The sequence below is a fragment of the Salvia hispanica genome, chromosome 5 (genome assembly GCF_023119035.1).
Source record: "Salvia hispanica cultivar TCC Black 2014 chromosome 5, UniMelb_Shisp_WGS_1.0, whole genome shotgun sequence".
Taxonomy (NCBI): domain Eukaryota; kingdom Viridiplantae; phylum Streptophyta; class Magnoliopsida; order Lamiales; family Lamiaceae; genus Salvia; species Salvia hispanica.
In genome coordinates this window covers 39,063,492-39,080,492 of record NC_062969.1, presented here as the reverse complement: position 1 = coordinate 39,080,492, position 17,001 = coordinate 39,063,492, and the positions used below count along the sequence as shown (strand labels likewise).

The window sequence follows — 17,001 nt, the reverse complement described above, 5'->3', positions numbered from 1 at the left end:
CAGCTCTCCGAATTGCAACATGTTCAACATTTACCTAGTTGTTTTTGAATAGCAATGAATTGGAGCCTACAATAAACATGCGATTCTTACTTACAAAAATGAATTGGACATTGGAAATGGAACATTGATTCATCTAGGGCTCATCTTCCCCGATACTTTTAATCCTATATTTTATTACATCAACGCACACGAGAGTAGCTATTGTTCAATAAACCACACAAATTTTGCACACGGACAAGTATTTATATTTAACAAATATTTGTAATTTGAATGTCACTATAATAGTATACGTATTATTAATGTCACTATAATATTCTCCATATTTTGCAAAAAAAGAACAGAAAATAAGCAGGGCCGTATCTATTTAAAGTCATCACTATCATCTTTTTAGTTGAGCTCAAAACGACATCATTTTTTTCATTTAATCCTTGTTTCATTTATAGTCGAGCAAGAGAAATTTCTTTTGCATTTGGACTTGTCTATTTTAAATGATAGACTCCAAATCGAATAACGATCTTTTGGGAACTAACAATTATTTTATATTCCCTCCGTTCCAACTAAGTTGAGACAAAATTTTTGGACACGGATATTAAGAAATTGTATTGAAAAGTAAGAGAGAAGAATAAAGCAGGAGAAATAAAGAGAGAGTAAAGTAGGTGATGGAATAAAGTAAGAGTGATTAGATGTTTTGTTTTTTATTAAAAAGGAAAATGACTTAATTTAGTTGGAACATCACAAAAAAGAATACGATTCAACTTCGTTGGGATGAATGGAGTATATTTTTTTACTCACTTTAATCCAATTATTTCTTGAGGAAGCTATTTAATTGAGCCCAGTTGAATTAATGCAATTCATATTCTATTTGAGCCCAAGAACAATTTTGGAGCCCAATAAATCAAATAAATTTTGTTGAGCCCAAATCCTCATTTTTCTCCAAGAGTTTTCAGAAATAGAGTGAAGTTGGGGGAGAATTAGCATGCCTTCACGAACCGTTGAACAATTCAAACGAGTTGGACTCAATTTAATGGAAGGGTTATCTCCATGGAAATATTTAAATGCGAAGTAAGAAATTTAAGTTCAGAAAATTAAGCTATTGAGATGGGCTTTTTCAACTAAAGTATTTTCATGTATTTGATTTAATATAGGTATTTAATTTCCAACTTATAGTATTAAAAATTCAAATCAATAAGATGATTGCAAAAAGTACTATATGATTGGTTATTTTAAAAATAAAATTGACCAGTTTTTTTTTCAAACAATCTACACTCTAAACAAATAGAAAGTGTTATAGTACTTGTTTGATAGTTTTTCAAGATTAAAATTGAGATTAGAATCGTGACAAAATTAAGACAAAAGACAAAATAAATTAACATTCTATTTTTTTATTTGATCAAAATATTAAAAGTAAGATAATTTTATTAAAACATTAAATTATAGGTTTAACATAAGTACTACTATCAATCTACCAACCGCAACCTCAATATTAATATAACAATTCTATAGAAATATCCATATTCTACACATGTACCTTTATTAGGATTACCCAAACAAAATTAGGGTTTGGAAACTAATTAGGCCATGCTTGGTATAATGGAATGGAATTAGGCCATGTGTTTTTGTGTGTATGTTCTGTGTGAGTGTGTTGCTATGTGTTTAGGGGTGGGTCGATACGATATATCGTATCGAAAACGTTGTATCGTGTATCGTATCGAAAATATCGATATGAAATAATTTCATATCGTTATCGTATCGATATTTCGATATATCGTATCGAAATTCGATATATCGTTAAATATCGATATATATCGAAAATTTCAATATATATCGATATATATCGAAAATATAATATCGATATATATCGAAAATATCGATATATCGAAAATTTTCGATATATATCGTATTTTCGATATAAAACGATATATCGCGATATAAGGAAATTCATATCGTTATCGTATCGAAAGTTTTCGATACAATATCGTATCGTATCGAAAATTACGATATATCGAAAATTCGATAATTTTTCGATATTTTTCAATACGATACGAGCGATATATCATTTTTTCGGTATTTTTCTCCAGCCCTAGTCTCAGTTGCGCCAAATCCGACCAAAAAAGTAAGTTAGCTTAACTGAGAATACTATCAATATTATTAATTGGACAATCAAAATTTAAATAATTAACCAAACTAAATTTATCTCACGCTTTCTTTTTTTATGATAGATGATGTTAAATTTCTAATATCTTGTCCCACATCGGCTTGGTGATGATCCTATCTCTTCTATATAAGTATGGATAACCCTCCCTCTTATAAGGCCTTTTAAGGGGTGAGTGGCCCATTTCTAATATGGTATCAGAGCAGGGCCCAAGTCGATGATGGTTTATCTCTTATTCTCTTCTCTTGCCTACCCACGTGATGGAAGTCCGATGTGTCATTCCGGCCCACACGTGAGGGGGCGTGTTAAATTTCTAATATCTTGTCCCACATCGGCTTGGTGATGATCCTATCTCTTCTATATAAGTATGGATAACCCCCCCTTATAAGGCCTTTTAAGGGGTGAGTGACCCATTTCTAATAGATGATGTGAGTAATATAGTAAGTATCCAAATTTGTATTGAATTAATGTGAAACCAGATTTATTACCATCTACATATTTAAAAATGTGACGATTTTTAAATCAATAACTTATTTTCGTCTATTTAACAAAGCCAATAGGGTGAATTATTGAATCATATCACCCTATCTGAAATCTAAACATGTCGAAGATTTATTTGGTTGTGTTTGTAATAACAAACATTTTGAGGTCATTTGTTGTTCATGGCTGCGCCTTCAGTACTAAGAAGCGCCACGTTCATATCATAAATCTTCTCCCACAAAATTCCTTGCCTCTGACGGTGCATTGTAAATCTCGTGATGACGATTTTTGGTATCACAATATTACTGAAGGTCAAGACTATAACTGGAGTTTCTGCCCTAATATTTGGGGTACCACTTTCTTTCTTTGTGATTTTTGGTGGGCTCCGAAGCAATTTTCTCTCTATGTTTTTAAAGGTGATCAGTATCATCTTCAAAAATCATTAAATGTGTGGGTGGCAAAGAGTGATGGTATTTACTTTGCAAATGATCTCTTAGAGTCGTCTTTGAAGCAATATGTTTCGTGGTAGCTTTACTAGTGATTAAATTGTATTCCAATTTATCTTATACGCATTACTGTTATTAATCTTGAGATTTTTTGAGATTCAAATTAAATTACTCCACAGTTAAATACTCCATCTTTTTAATTTCTCACTCTTTTATCTTTTTTCTAATCTATAACCGTCCAACGGAAGAATACAGTTGTATGCAATTATCTCAATTAACGTCCAATGAAGATTTTCATTAAAGAGTACACCCCATTTAAGGTTGTCAAAATACCTTAAATGGGTCGATACAATCGATACAAACATGGGTCGCGTCCCGACCCATAGCCACCTAACCTGGCTCTGATACAGTTTTTTATGACAGAATAGGGCAATTGTGAATCGAGAAACAAAAGAACGTAAATGGACACAGATTTACGTGGTTCAGATATTATTCAGAGTGTTTTCGGATTATGGCTACAGATTGGATCTGATTGGATTTCAGATCACAAAATTATGTGCTCTACTCCCATATAAATAGGCACACATGACAGACTGGGCCTAGGAAACATAATCCTATCCCAATTAGGAAACCTAATCCTATACAGATTCAAGGCATACTAACAAGAGGGACTGTTTTCCACGTGTCGGTCCCAACGGTGCATACTTGGCACTCATATTGGCACGATGGTAATGGATTCTTTTTGTACTCGTCAACGAAGTGGTTTTTTGACGCGAACCCTAACCACCTTACATCGGTCAGTCGTTCCGCTCACACTAAATCCAAAATTCTCAACTGCAAGATGATCTTTTAAGGTAGTTTGTCGAGGAGAAGGGAGCATGATATAGTTACGTGTGACTGGATTGCACAAGATAAGATCATCATGATTGACGCCACGTAGAATTGCAGCATCCGCATTCGAACATAAACGGTAAAATTTAAAGATTGTACCATGATAAACTTGATCATAATAACTTAGATATCCCACATTAATCACCATATCGCTAGACAACACACATTAGAGAAACTCATTTTATAAACATACTAATAATTAATTCATCAATCTGTTTTTCATCAGAAAGTATATAGCAAGAAAAGCTACACCAAGTCATAAATAAAACCCAAGAACTACAAATAATATCTAAGCAAAAGAGGTATACTCTCTCAAGTTCCTCACCATTTATGCATTTCACAATCAAACATGAAAGAAACTACAAAGTCACAACTCAAAACGAGCTTACATTCTCCATTGCAAAACTCTTGAGAGAGACAAAGCTCGGGGCATACACGATTGTAGAGGGGAACATTAGAAGATCCTCTCGAGACACAATGTCGTAGTCAAAAGTTTTCATCTTATTGGAATAGCAGAATAGCGTGCCATCCTCCCATTCCATCAAGGCGTCGCCATTTTCGAATATTCTAATCGGCCAAACATCAACAAAACCAAAAAGCCATTCATCTCTACCGCTCTCACAAAGTCTATCAACATCAGGGATGACAAATATCTTTGTCCAATTGTGCTCGTATTCCTCCATCAACCAGATTATAATGCACCCATCAGTGGTTGAAATATCGATTACGCAAAGGCAATCCCGCAAAATAAGATCTACAAGAAGCATGGATACTATAGTCTTACAACAGTGTGAAAAAATGATAAAATAAGCATCAATTTACTGCGAAATAAGTTAGCACAATATTTTATTCTTGAGTATTGGTCGGGCTGACCCAAGAAAGAAGCAAGCCCGATCCAGAATTTTGTTCACACATTCGATTTCATGTTGGGCCATGACGGCTCAATTATACTCATTGGGCCGGACCAACACTTCTTCATGTAAAGCCCATTTATTAGGATCAAGTCATACTACTAAATTCAATTTTTCATAAAATTTATACTATATATTAAATAAAAAATAAAAATTATTGTAAACCAAAATTTAGAATATGTGTATTTATGGATGAAAATATAAAATAAATAAAATTGGTCGAGCACGTCGGTTGGTCTCAGTTGGGCCAAATCAAAAATTTGTTATTCGCAAATTTTGATCGACTAGCTTAATTGATCAGAAAACTATCAATATTATTAATTGTACAATCAAAATTAAATAATTAACAAAACAAGCAAACTAAATTTATCTCAAGTTTCCTTTTTTCTCATCTGATACCTTATGCTGAGTTGGGACATTTAATGATAGAAGATGGGATAATACTTTCTCCAAATTTGTATTGAATTAATGTGAAACAAGATTTTTTAGCATCTAAATATTTCGAATTATGATAAATTTTAGTAATAAATAACTCATTTTCTCCTATATAATGAAGCCAATAGGGTGAATTATTGAATCGTCTCACCCTATCAGAATTTGAACATGTTGAAGATTTATTTTGTAGTGTTTTGTAATAGCAAACGTTTTGCAGCCATTTGGTTCATGGTTGCATCTTCCGTACTAAGAAGCGCAATCTTAAATCTTCTCCCGAAAAATTCCCTATCTCTGGCGGCATTGTGCATCTCACGATGACGATTTTTGTGATTCAAATTAAATTACTCCACAATTAGATACTCCATCTTTATAATTTCTCACTCTTTTTTCGTTTTGCTCATATATAACCGTCCAAAGGAAAAATGCAGTTGTATGCAATATCTTAATTAACGTCCAATGAAGATTTCCATTAAAGAGTACACCCCTTTAAGGTCGTCGAAAAACCTTAGTGGGCCCAGAGGGAACTTTTCTCCACGTGTCAATCCCAACGGTGCATACTTGGCACTCATATTGGCACGATGGTAATGGATTTTTCTTGTACCCGTCAATGAAGTGGTTTTTTGATGAAAACCCTAACCACCTTATATAGGCCGACGTTCCGCTCACACCAAATCCAAAATTCTCAACTGCAAGCTAATCTTTTGAGGTAATTTGTCGAGGAGAAGGGAGCTTGATATATATAGTCACATGTGACTGGATTGCAAAGGATAAGATCACCATGATTGCCGCCACGTAGAAAGATAAAACCATTAGCTGAACTACGAATTGACTCACCAAAGGGGAGTTCGAAGTCGAACACTACATCCTCATCAGAATTGCAGCATCCGTATTCGAACATGAACGGCAAAATTTAAAGATTGTACCATGATAAACTTGATCGTAACAACTTAGATATCCGACATTAATCACCATACCGCTAGACAACACACATTAGTGAAACTAATTTAATAAACATACTAATAATATATTCATCGATCTGTTTTTCATCAGAATGTATATAGGAAGAAAAGCTACACCAGATCATAAATAAAACCCAAGAATCTACAAATAGTATCTTAGCAAAAGAGGTACAATCTCTCAAGTTTCTCACCGTTTATGCATTTCACAATCAGACAAGAAAGAAACTACAGAATCACAACTCAAAATGAGCATGCATTTTCCATAGCAAAACTCTTGAGAGAGACAAAGCTCGGGGCATACACGAATGTAGAGGGGAACGGTGCACGATCCTCTTGAGACACAATGTCGTAGTCAAAAGTTTTCGTTTCAATGGAATAGCAGAATAGCGTGCCATCCTTGCATTCCATCAAGACGTCGCCATTTTCGAAAATTCTGATCGGCCAAACATCAACATCAGGGATGACAAATATCTTTGTCCAACCATGCTCGTATTCCTCCATCAACCAGATTATAATGCACCCATCAGTGGTTGAAATATCAGTTACACAAAGGCAATCCCGCAAAACACAGAGTGACCTACTGGAGTAAACACCTGTACTACTAGGAAGAGGAGGTGCGGGGAAGGTGCTAAAAAGTTCCGTTTCAAGATCAAAGCAACAAATCCATTCACCAGAGCCTCTTCTTGTTTCCTCGACGATCCAATGAAGATTCCCATTCACAAGTACCCCTCCAACATCTTCCCATAACCTGAGCGAGTCACCAAAGGGAACTTTTCTCCACGATCCAGTTCCAACAGTGTATACTTGGCACTCATAATTGCACTCCTCCTCCGATGATTTTTCAACGAAAATCCTGACCACCTTATATTGGCCGGTCATTCTGCTCACTCCAAATCCAAAATTTTCCATGTCAATCTGGACATCTGGGGTGGTTTGTCGTGGACAAGGGAGCATGATATAGTCAGATGTGATCGGATTGCACAGGATAAGATCACCAAAAGCAAAGTCTTTTAGAAAGAACAAACCATTGACTGAACTATGAATCATTTCATCGAAAGGGAGTTCGAAGCTGAAGGTCACGTCCCACTCTTGCTCCTCATCAAGCTCTTCCACAATTTCAACCATTTTGAATGACCGTGGTTGTGTTTCAACTGCAAACCCCGGGACTGATCTCGATATGTGTGCATTCACAAATTCAGGAGTAGCGAGCAGACCGAGCCATGGCTTACAAACACACTTGCACGCCATAACATCTAGAGTGGGGACTCTTGAGAGGATATCTAATACGATTTCTGATGGAAGATATTTGAAGAAATCTTCGCCCATTTTGGAATTACCCGCAATTTTCTTCATCTCAAAGCTCAATAACACCTTCATCATTAAAATTGAATTTAGTATATTTGGTTTGTGGCTGATAACAAATTTGAAACAGAATTACAAATCGATTTTAAGTTATAATTATACATACACAAAAATCTGCAGCAACATAATCTTAAAATCACAGCATCAAAATGCAGGATTACAACAAAATTGAACATAAGCCTAAAACCCTAATTTAACAAGACTGAATTCTTCAAAATCATTAAGGCCTAAAACAAGATCTATAAGAAACAAAACATATGGATGCTATATTCTAACAAAGCCACCAAAAAATGCATCAATTTACAGCGAAATCTTTAACAAGACAGAATTCATCAAAATCATTAAGGCCTGAAAAAGCAAAACAATTTACGGAGAAATCTTAAAAAACAAGGGCATGCAGCTAGAAAACGAGCCAAAATAGAGAGATTGAAAAATGTTGAGTGATGAATAAGAAAGTTCATTTACCTTCCGGTGGAAATGCGGTGGAGACGGCGAATCTTCAGAGTGGCGTCGCTGAGGTCTAAATGTGTTTTGAGATTTGAAATAATAAAAGTGTTAAGAAAGTGATTGTATTTATAAGTGGTTTTTTTTCCAGAGAATCAATAGTGGACCCACTCAAAAACCTGACATGTTTGGTCGGAAGGAAACCTTTTTTAACAACCTGATTCAGAGAAGTTTAGAAATACATAATAAAATTAGAGAGATTAAAATAACCTTGTTCTCAAGGTTGATGACTTGTAGTGTTATATCTAAGACAACAAAGGAAAATGCATTGTTGATGGAATACCGGTTGTAGGAATACGACAAGAAGCATCTGCATTCGAGACTAGATCATCAGGTATGTGCGTCATAGACTCATAGACGCCGATATAGTAAGTTGGAGGAACATCAAGCCACCTGTCACATATTATGTACTCATAATAATAATGACTATTCGCCGGTCTTTTAACTGCAACATTAAATTTAAAGGTTATATTATTTTGACGGACTCGATCGTAATAACTTAGATATCTGATATTACCTACCATATCGCGCGATAGACCAACACGCGTAATTCTTTTCAATTGATGATGTTCATACCTCTACTACACGGTACTATTATATGCTAGCAAAGGATAATATGCCTGGGCGTAGCTCAGTTGGTTCCGAAAGGTTAGATTTGCCCAAATTTAAAAAAGGATAAAATATTAATAGCAACATTCCATATATGATATTTCTTTGCATCACATATGGGTGCAATTAATTTAGTCCTAATCCCCAATCCATTCAACAAAATATAATTTGGTAAATTAGGTATGGCTAATAAATTTTTTTGGCAAAGTACTAAATCATTTTAGGTTATACATATACAAAATTTTGCAGCAATAAAATATTTACTACATTATACTATCAAAATATAGAGAAAAATGAAAGTCCAATCTGGAATTTTGTTCATACAGGGGAGTGCTCAAATCCATAACCCAATTTATGTCAAATATCCATTTTGATCTCATCCCTTTATTTTATCAATCTAACGGCCAAGACACATGCTCCTTTTATTAATAAAACTATTATTTTAATTCAAGAAAGGGTAGATTTGGTATGAGAAATTTAGTTAGTTTCCTTCCATGATTTACGTTATATATGCTTCCTAAATTCAAGGCTACCAAGATTTGATTTTCTTAATTAATTATCTTAATCTAAACCACATCTTTCTACAATAAAATTGTTATTGCATTTATAATTGAAAGCTTAGAAAATTTTATTTTTTAAGATATACTACTTACTTTTTTTAATTTAGCAATTCATACATCAAAGCTGTGACGACTTACATTATTGATAACATAAGTTTACATTATTTAAGATAACAAACTGTAATACATGATGAATACATTATAATGTAACATAATCTGTTAAATAATGTACCATGTTCCACAAATAATGTCAACACAGAAAACAATATCTACATTACATTTGCAATACTAAACACAGTACAAAATCATGCTACACTGTTCATGTTCTCCTAAAATAGAGTACATCATCCCTATTTCGACGACCTTCGTCCCCTACATCTTCTATATTCATCTCTTCAAAGTAATCATCAAAGTTATCTTCATAATCTACTCTTGTCCTCTTCCATCCTCTTCCATCCTGTTCATGTTCTCCTAAAATAGAGTACATCATCCCTATTTCGACGACCTTCGTCCCCTACATCTTCTATATTCATCTCTTCAAAGTAATCATCAAAGTTATCTTCATAATCTACTCTTGTCCTCTTCCATCCTGTTCAAAAGTTAATAATAAAAGTGAGACTATTATCGCATATTGAACAATGTACGTCATATATGTGTTAAAATAAAGACATGCTGAAAATGAATCTGTATTAATGTATCAAACTGGGGTAAATAATGTAAATTATAGACTTAAAAAATGAACACAACAATTCACAATAATGTAGTACAAACATGGCGACTAATGTACGCACCCCGTTTACATTATTGCTATTAATAGTATACATTAGTGTATAAAGACTGCTGTAATGTACTAATTGTGGGTAATAATGTAATGTGCAACACAAACACTTTGCATAACATAACTCATACGCATGATTACAGTGTTGATAAACATGCAATACATTATTATCGGTTGTCTATTGGATAATGTATCGAACGGTGGTTAATAATGAAACAAAGGGCATGCAGAGAATGTCAACACACAACTTAATCCAGGGCGCATCCTAAGTTACATTACTAACAACGATACGATACATTATTTCATGCTTTCTAGTTGATAATGTAACTCATTCTTGTTGATAATGTAACACACGATATTAATTTTGCTCTAAATACATAACTCCCACCAAACAGACAATACACAATTAAACAAAACACCACAACTCATGCCCACCGTCACTTCACAACATCAAAACCATGGACTAGTTCAAACAAATAACCAAAAGCAAACAAACAAACAAAAGCTACCCAAAGTTATATTGAATAATGTAAATTACCTTATTCCCGACAAAAACCAAAGCTTTAACTACAAAATTATTAATTTTCACGAAAATTCTAGAATTCGTAATCAATTTAAATATAAAATTGAACCCTTCAATTCGGGCAATCTATACAATAATGTATACGGGAGTTGGTTGATAGAATCAAGTGTGTATATTACCTTAAAATCGCCGTACTGTGCAATCCCGAAATGTAGATTTCTGGGCAACGACAGTCGCAGAAGTCAATTGATATTGCCGCCGCCGTGTTTAGAGGATTGCTACACTTTGCCGGTCGTCGAAAGGTTTTTTTTCCGATTTCAATGACCGAATGCCGCCTCCAGATTTTCAGAAGACGAAGAGTCGACGGAACTAGGGTTGAAAATCGAGAGAGAATGTTGAAATTAGGTTTTCTTCGATTGTGAAAAATGTGATACAGAAATCAGGAGAGAGAGTGGTATGTGGAATGTTGATTGATATGAACGTGTAAATTAAATGGCGAAAATGTCTCTCCTTCCGTTATTAAACTGAATTATGATTATGATGTTCCAATTTTACCCTCATAATGTAGCCAGAGCCTCTTAATAATGTAACACGGAGTATGACCTGTAGAATACATCTCATCCGCCCATAATCTTGATCTAAAGGTTATTATTAAATTTGAACTTAACACTAAGGAGCCATTAGGACCATAGTGTACCCTACATTCGAATTATACTCATTGGGCCAGACCAACACTTATTCATGTAATGCCCATTTATTAGGATCAAGTCATACTACTAAATTCAAGTTTTCTTAAAATTTATACTAAGTATATATTAAATAAAAATAAAAATAATTGAAAAAACATGTAGAATATGTGTATTTATAGATGAAAATACAAAATAAATAAAATTGGTCGAGCACGTCGGTTGGTCTCAGTTGGGCCAAATCCAAAATTTTTGCGAATAACAAATTTTGATCGACTAGCTTAATTGAGAAAATTATCAATATTACTAATTGTACAATCAAAATTTAAATAATTAACAAAACAAGCAAACTAAATTTATCTCAATTTTCCTTTTTCTCATCTGATACCTTATGCTGACTTGGGACATTTAATGATAGATGATGGGATAATACAGTATCCAAATTTGTATTGATTTAATGTGAAATAAGATTTTTGTAGCATCTAAATATTTCGAACTGTGATAAATTTTAGTAATAAATAACTAATTTTCGCCTATATAATGAATCCAATAGTGTGAATTATTTAATCATCCCACCCTATCTAATTTTAACATGTTGAAGATTTATTTTGTTGTTTTTGTAATAGCAAACATTTTTCAGCCATTTGATGTTCATGGTTGCATCTTCCGTACTAAGAAGCGCAACGTTCATGTCTTAAATCTTCTCCCGAAAAATTCCCTTCCTCTGACGGTGCATTGTGCATCTCACGATGACGATTTTTGTGATTCAAATTAAATTACTCCACAATTAAATAATCCATCTTCATATTTCTCACTCTTTTATCATTTTCTCATCTATAACCGTCCAAAGGAAAAATGCAGTTGTATGCAATATCTCAATTAACGCCCAATGAAGATTTCCATTAAAGAGTACACCCCCTTTAAGGTCATCGAAAAACCTTAGTGGGCCCGGAGGGAAGTTTTCTCCACGTGTCAATCCCAACGGTGCATACTTGGCACTCATATTGGCACGATGGTAATGGATTCATTTTGTACTCGTCAACGAAGTGGTTTTCTTATGAAAACCCTAACCACCTTTGATAGGCAGTCGTTCCGCTCACACTAAATCCAAAATTCCTAACTGCAAGTTGATCTTTTAAGGTAGTTTGCCGAGGAGAAGGGAGCATGATATAGTTACGTGTGACTGGATTGCACAAGATAAGATCATCATGATTGATGCCACGTAGAAAGATCAAACCATTAGTTGAATGATGGATTGACTCATCAAAGGGGAGTTCGAAGTTGAACACTACGTCCTCATCAAAATTGCAGCATCCGCATTCGAACATGATCGGTTAAATTTAAAGATAGTACCATGATAAACTCGATCATAATAACTTAGATTAGGGATGGCAATTTTTGATCCGACACTAATCCGCACGAAGACGAAGTTAACCCGACACGAACCGCACATTTAGAATTTGGGTCCTTATAAGGTCGACCCAGTAAGAACCCGAAAATTTTGGGTTGGGTTAGGTCGGATTTGGGTCGGGTTGGATTATCCGTTAAGAAAAAAAAATTATTTTAATTATTTTTATTAATTAAAATAATATATTAAATTTTAATTTTAATTATTTTTATTAATTAAAAAATATTTTATTTTAATTTTATTAATAAAAATATGATTAATACTATTATTAATTATTTTTTTATGATAAAAAAATATTACTGCATACTTAAATTTTTTTTAAAAATAATTATTTAAATTATTTTAACTTTTTATTTAGGTTCAATTTTAATATACTTCAATTTTATTATTTGGACTAAAAAATTATTTAAACTAATTATTTTAATTTTGTAATATCTTATTTTACCGTGTAATATCAAATTTTAATTATATAATATCATATGTCGATTGTTATCGTATAGCGTTGAACTATATTGTAATTTACTATCATTAAAAGATGACCGATATTTTTTTGGATGACACGAAATCCGCACGAATCCAACACGAATCTGTTGGGTTGTACCTGATAAGAACCAGGATGATTTCGGGTTAGGTTGGGTTGGGACCCGATATGGTTGGGTCGATATTGGGTTGACCCGATAGCGACCCAATCCGCACGATTTGCTAGCTCTAACTTAGATGTACGACATTAATTACCATATCGCTAGACAACATACATTAGCGCAACTAATTTAATAAACATACTAATAATTTATTCATCAATTTGTTTTTCATCAGAATATAGCAAGAAAATTAAAGCGACACCAGATCATAAATAAAACCAAGAAGCTACAAATAATATATTAGTATAAGAGGTACACTCTCTCAAGTTCCTCTCCATTTATGCATTTCACAATCAGACATGAAAGAAACTACAAAGTCAAAACTCAAAATGACCATGCATTCTCCATAGCAAAACTCTTGAGAGAGACAAAGCTCGGGGCATACACGAATGTAGAGGGGAACGGTGCACGATACTCTTGAGACACAATGTCGTAGTCAAAAGTTTTTGTTTTATTGGAATAGCAGAATAGCGTGCCATCCTCGCATTCCATCAAGACGTCGCCATTTTCGAAAATTCTAATCGGCCAAACTTCAACAATAGGAAGCCTATCAACATCAGGGATGACAAATATCTTTGTCCAACCGTGCTCATTTTCCTCCATCAACCAGATTATAATGCACCCATCAGTGTTTGAAATATCGCTTACACAAAGGCAATCACGCAAAACACACAGTGACCTACCTGTACTACTAGAAAGAGGAGGTGCAGGGAAGTTGCTAAAAAGTTCCGTTTCAAGATCAAAGCAACAAATCCATTCACCAGAGCCTCTTCTTGTTTCCTTGGCGGTCCAATGAAGATTCCCATTCACAAGTACCCCTCCAACATCGTCACATAACCTGAGCGAGTCACCAAAGGGAACTTTTCTCCACGATCCAGTTCCAACCGTGTATACTTGGCACCCATATTTGCACTCCTCCTCCAATGATTTTTCACCGAAAATCCTAACCACCTTATATTTTCTGGTCATTCTACTCACTCCAAATCCAAAATTCTCGATGTTAATCTTGACATTTAGGGTGGTTTGTCGTGGACAAGGGAGCATGATATAGTCACGTGTGATCGGATTGCACAGGATAAGATCACCAAAAGCAAATTCTTTTAGAAAGAACAAACTATTGACTGAACTACGAATTATTTCATCAAAAAATTATGTAGTGTGTGCGGTACAAGGAATTGGAATTAGAATTCTACGGAATTGAATTTGAAAGATTTGAATTATAATTCAATTCCAAATCTTTTGTTCGGTAAAATGATAATTGATGAGAAATTGAATACAAAAAAAATATGTAGTATGTGTATGTGTGTGTGTGTCTGTGATGGTATGTGTTATGTGTGTGGGCAGGTGTGTGTGTGGGCGATGCGTGTATGTGTGGGGGCTGCTGTGTATATGTGCAGGAATGTGTAGGTGTGTATCGTTTGTGTGTGTATTTGCAGGTGTGTGTGTGTGTGTGTGTGACTGTGTGTGCAGTGTGTGTGTGTGTGTGTGTGTGCAGGTGTAAGTGTGTGTGGTGTGTGTGTATGTGTGAGTGTGTGTGTGTGTGTATGTGCAGGTGTGTGTGTGTGTGTCTGTGTGTGTGTTTGTGTGTGTGTGTGTGCAGGGGTGTGTGTGTGCAGGTGTGAGTGTGTGTGTGTGTGTGTGCAGGTGTGAGTGTGTGTGTGTGTGTGTGCAGGTGTGAGTGTGTGTGTGTGTGTCTGTGCAGGTGTGTGTGTGTGTGCGCGCAGGGGTGTGTGTGTATGTGCAGGGGTGTGTGTGTATGTAGCAGTGTGAAAGTGCAATTTTATTACTAATTGAAATTCCAATTGTCTACTCCTCATTTGGAATTCAAATTGTGGATTTGAGCGGAATTGAAATTGTAATTCAATTCCAAATCCAAATATTTTGTGGTACCGAACATTGGATTTGGAATTAGAAGCTCCAATTCCAATTCCGCATGTTCAATTCCGTAATACCAACGGAGCCTAACACATTCCACAAGATTGAATTCATCAAAATCATTATGGCCTAAAACAAGATCTACCAGAAGCAAAATGAATGGATACTATAATCTTACAACAATGCGAAAAATTGATAAATTAAGCATCAATTTACTGCCAAATAAGTTAGCACAATATTTTATTCTTAGTATCGGTCGGGCTGACCTGAGAAAAAACAAGCCCAATCCGGAATTTTGTTCACACATTCGAATTATACTCATTGGACCGGACCAACACTTCATGTGAAGCCCATTTATTAGGATCAAATCATACTACAAAATTCAATTTTTCTTAAAATTTATACTAAGTATACACTCCTATTAAATAAAAAAATAAAAATAATGGAAGAACAAAATTTAGAATATGTGTATTTATAGATGAAAATATTAAATAAATAAAATTGGTCGAGCACGTCGGTTGGTCTCAATTGGGCCAAATCCAAAATTTGCGAATAACAAATTTTGATCGACTAGCTTAATTGAGAAAACTATCAATATTATTAATTGTACAATCAAAATTTAAATATTTAACAAAACAAGCAAACTAAATTTATCTCAAGTTTCCTTTTTTTCTCATCTGATACCTTATGCTGAGTTGGGACATTTAATGATAGATGATGTGATAATACAGTATCCAAGTTTCTATTGAATTAATGAAAATAAGATTTTTTTAGCATCTAAATATTTCAAATTGTGATAAATTTTAGTAATAAATAACTCATTTTCGCCTATATAATGAATCCAATAGGGTGAATTATTATTGAATCATCTCACCCTATCTGAATTTGAACATGTTGAAGATTTATTAACTGTGAAGTATCGGTCGAGCTTCGCAAGCCAACTAAGAGCATCCGTGTCGTAAAAATGAAAGTTTAAGGCATTATTGATGAAATATAGTTGTAGGAATAAGACCGGAGGCATCTGAAGCTCAATGCCCGCATAGAACAAGTTCAAAACAACCGTGAATTCTTTCATCAAGAGCCGAATCCAACGAGCAGACATGAGCAATAGGCTTCGCCACTGCCTTCTCCAAACTATTGACACGCAAGAGTATGGTACGAAGGAACGTGTCAATCCCTAAACGATGGTAATGGATTCTTTTTGTACTCGTCAATGAAGTGGTTTTATGATGAAAACCCTAACCACCTTATATAGGCCGTTGTTCCGTTCACACTAAATCCAAAATTCTCAATTGCAAGTTGATCTTTTAAGGTAGTTTGTCGAGGAGAAGAGAGCTTGATATAGTCACGTGTGACTGGATTGCAAAGTTTAAGACCACCATGATTGGCGCCACGTAGAAAGATAAAACCATTAGCTACATCAAAGGGGAGTTAGAAGTCGAACGCTACATTCTCATCAGAATTGCAGCATCCGCATTCAAACATGAACGGTTAAATTTAAAGATTATACCATGATAAACTCAATCATAATAACTTAAATATCCGACATTAATCACCATATTGCTAGACAACACACACTAATTTAATAAACATACTAATAATACTATATTCATCAATCTGTTTTTCATCAGAATATAGCAAGAAAATTAAAGCTACACCAGATCATAAATAAAACCCAAGAAGTTACAAATAATATCTTAGCAAAAGAGGTACAATCTCTCAAGTTCCTCTCCGTTTATGCATTTCACAATCAGACATGAAAGAAACTACAAAGTCACAAC

The 17,001-nt window shown here is 34.4% G+C and overlaps 2 protein-coding genes across 2 annotated transcripts; both read right to left on the bottom strand.

Annotated features, from left to right (window-relative positions):
- Window positions 1-6,514: 6,514 nt before the first annotated feature.
- On the bottom strand, window positions 6,515-7,600 carry LOC125190027 (F-box protein At3g07870-like). The gene has a single exon (XM_048087228.1). It carries the CDS (start codon window positions 7,598-7,600, stop codon window positions 6,515-6,517), a length of 1,086 nt encoding a protein of 361 aa, XP_047943185.1.
- Window positions 7,601-7,931: 331 nt separating this feature from the next.
- LOC125190026 (F-box protein At3g07870-like) lies at window positions 7,932-14,314 on the bottom strand. Its single transcript, XM_048087227.1, has 3 exons — window positions 13,680-14,314; window positions 8,424-8,533; window positions 7,932-7,984 (listed from the first exon to the last, which is right to left on the bottom strand). The coding sequence occupies exons 1-3, from the start codon at window positions 14,312-14,314 to the stop codon at window positions 7,932-7,934; spliced, it is 798 nt and encodes a 265-aa protein (XP_047943184.1).
- Between the last annotated feature and the right edge of the window lie 2,687 nt (window positions 14,315-17,001).

Coding starts and splice junctions, on each gene's coding strand:
- LOC125190027 (XM_048087228.1), bottom strand. CDS start 7,600: ATGGGCGAAGATTTCTTCAAATATCTTCCATCAGAAATCGTATTAGAT.
- LOC125190026 (XM_048087227.1), bottom strand. CDS start 14,314: ATGACCAGAAAATATAAGGTGGTTAGGATTTTCGGTGAAAAATCATTG. Junction 8,534..13,679: donor TTTGCTATGGAGAATGCATG/GTCATTTTGAGT, acceptor AATATGTGACAG/GTGGCTTGATGTTCCTCCAA. Junction 7,985..8,423: donor TTGTCGTATTCCTACAACCG/GTATTCCATCAA, acceptor TTGCTTTTTCAG/GCCTTAATGATTTTGATGAA.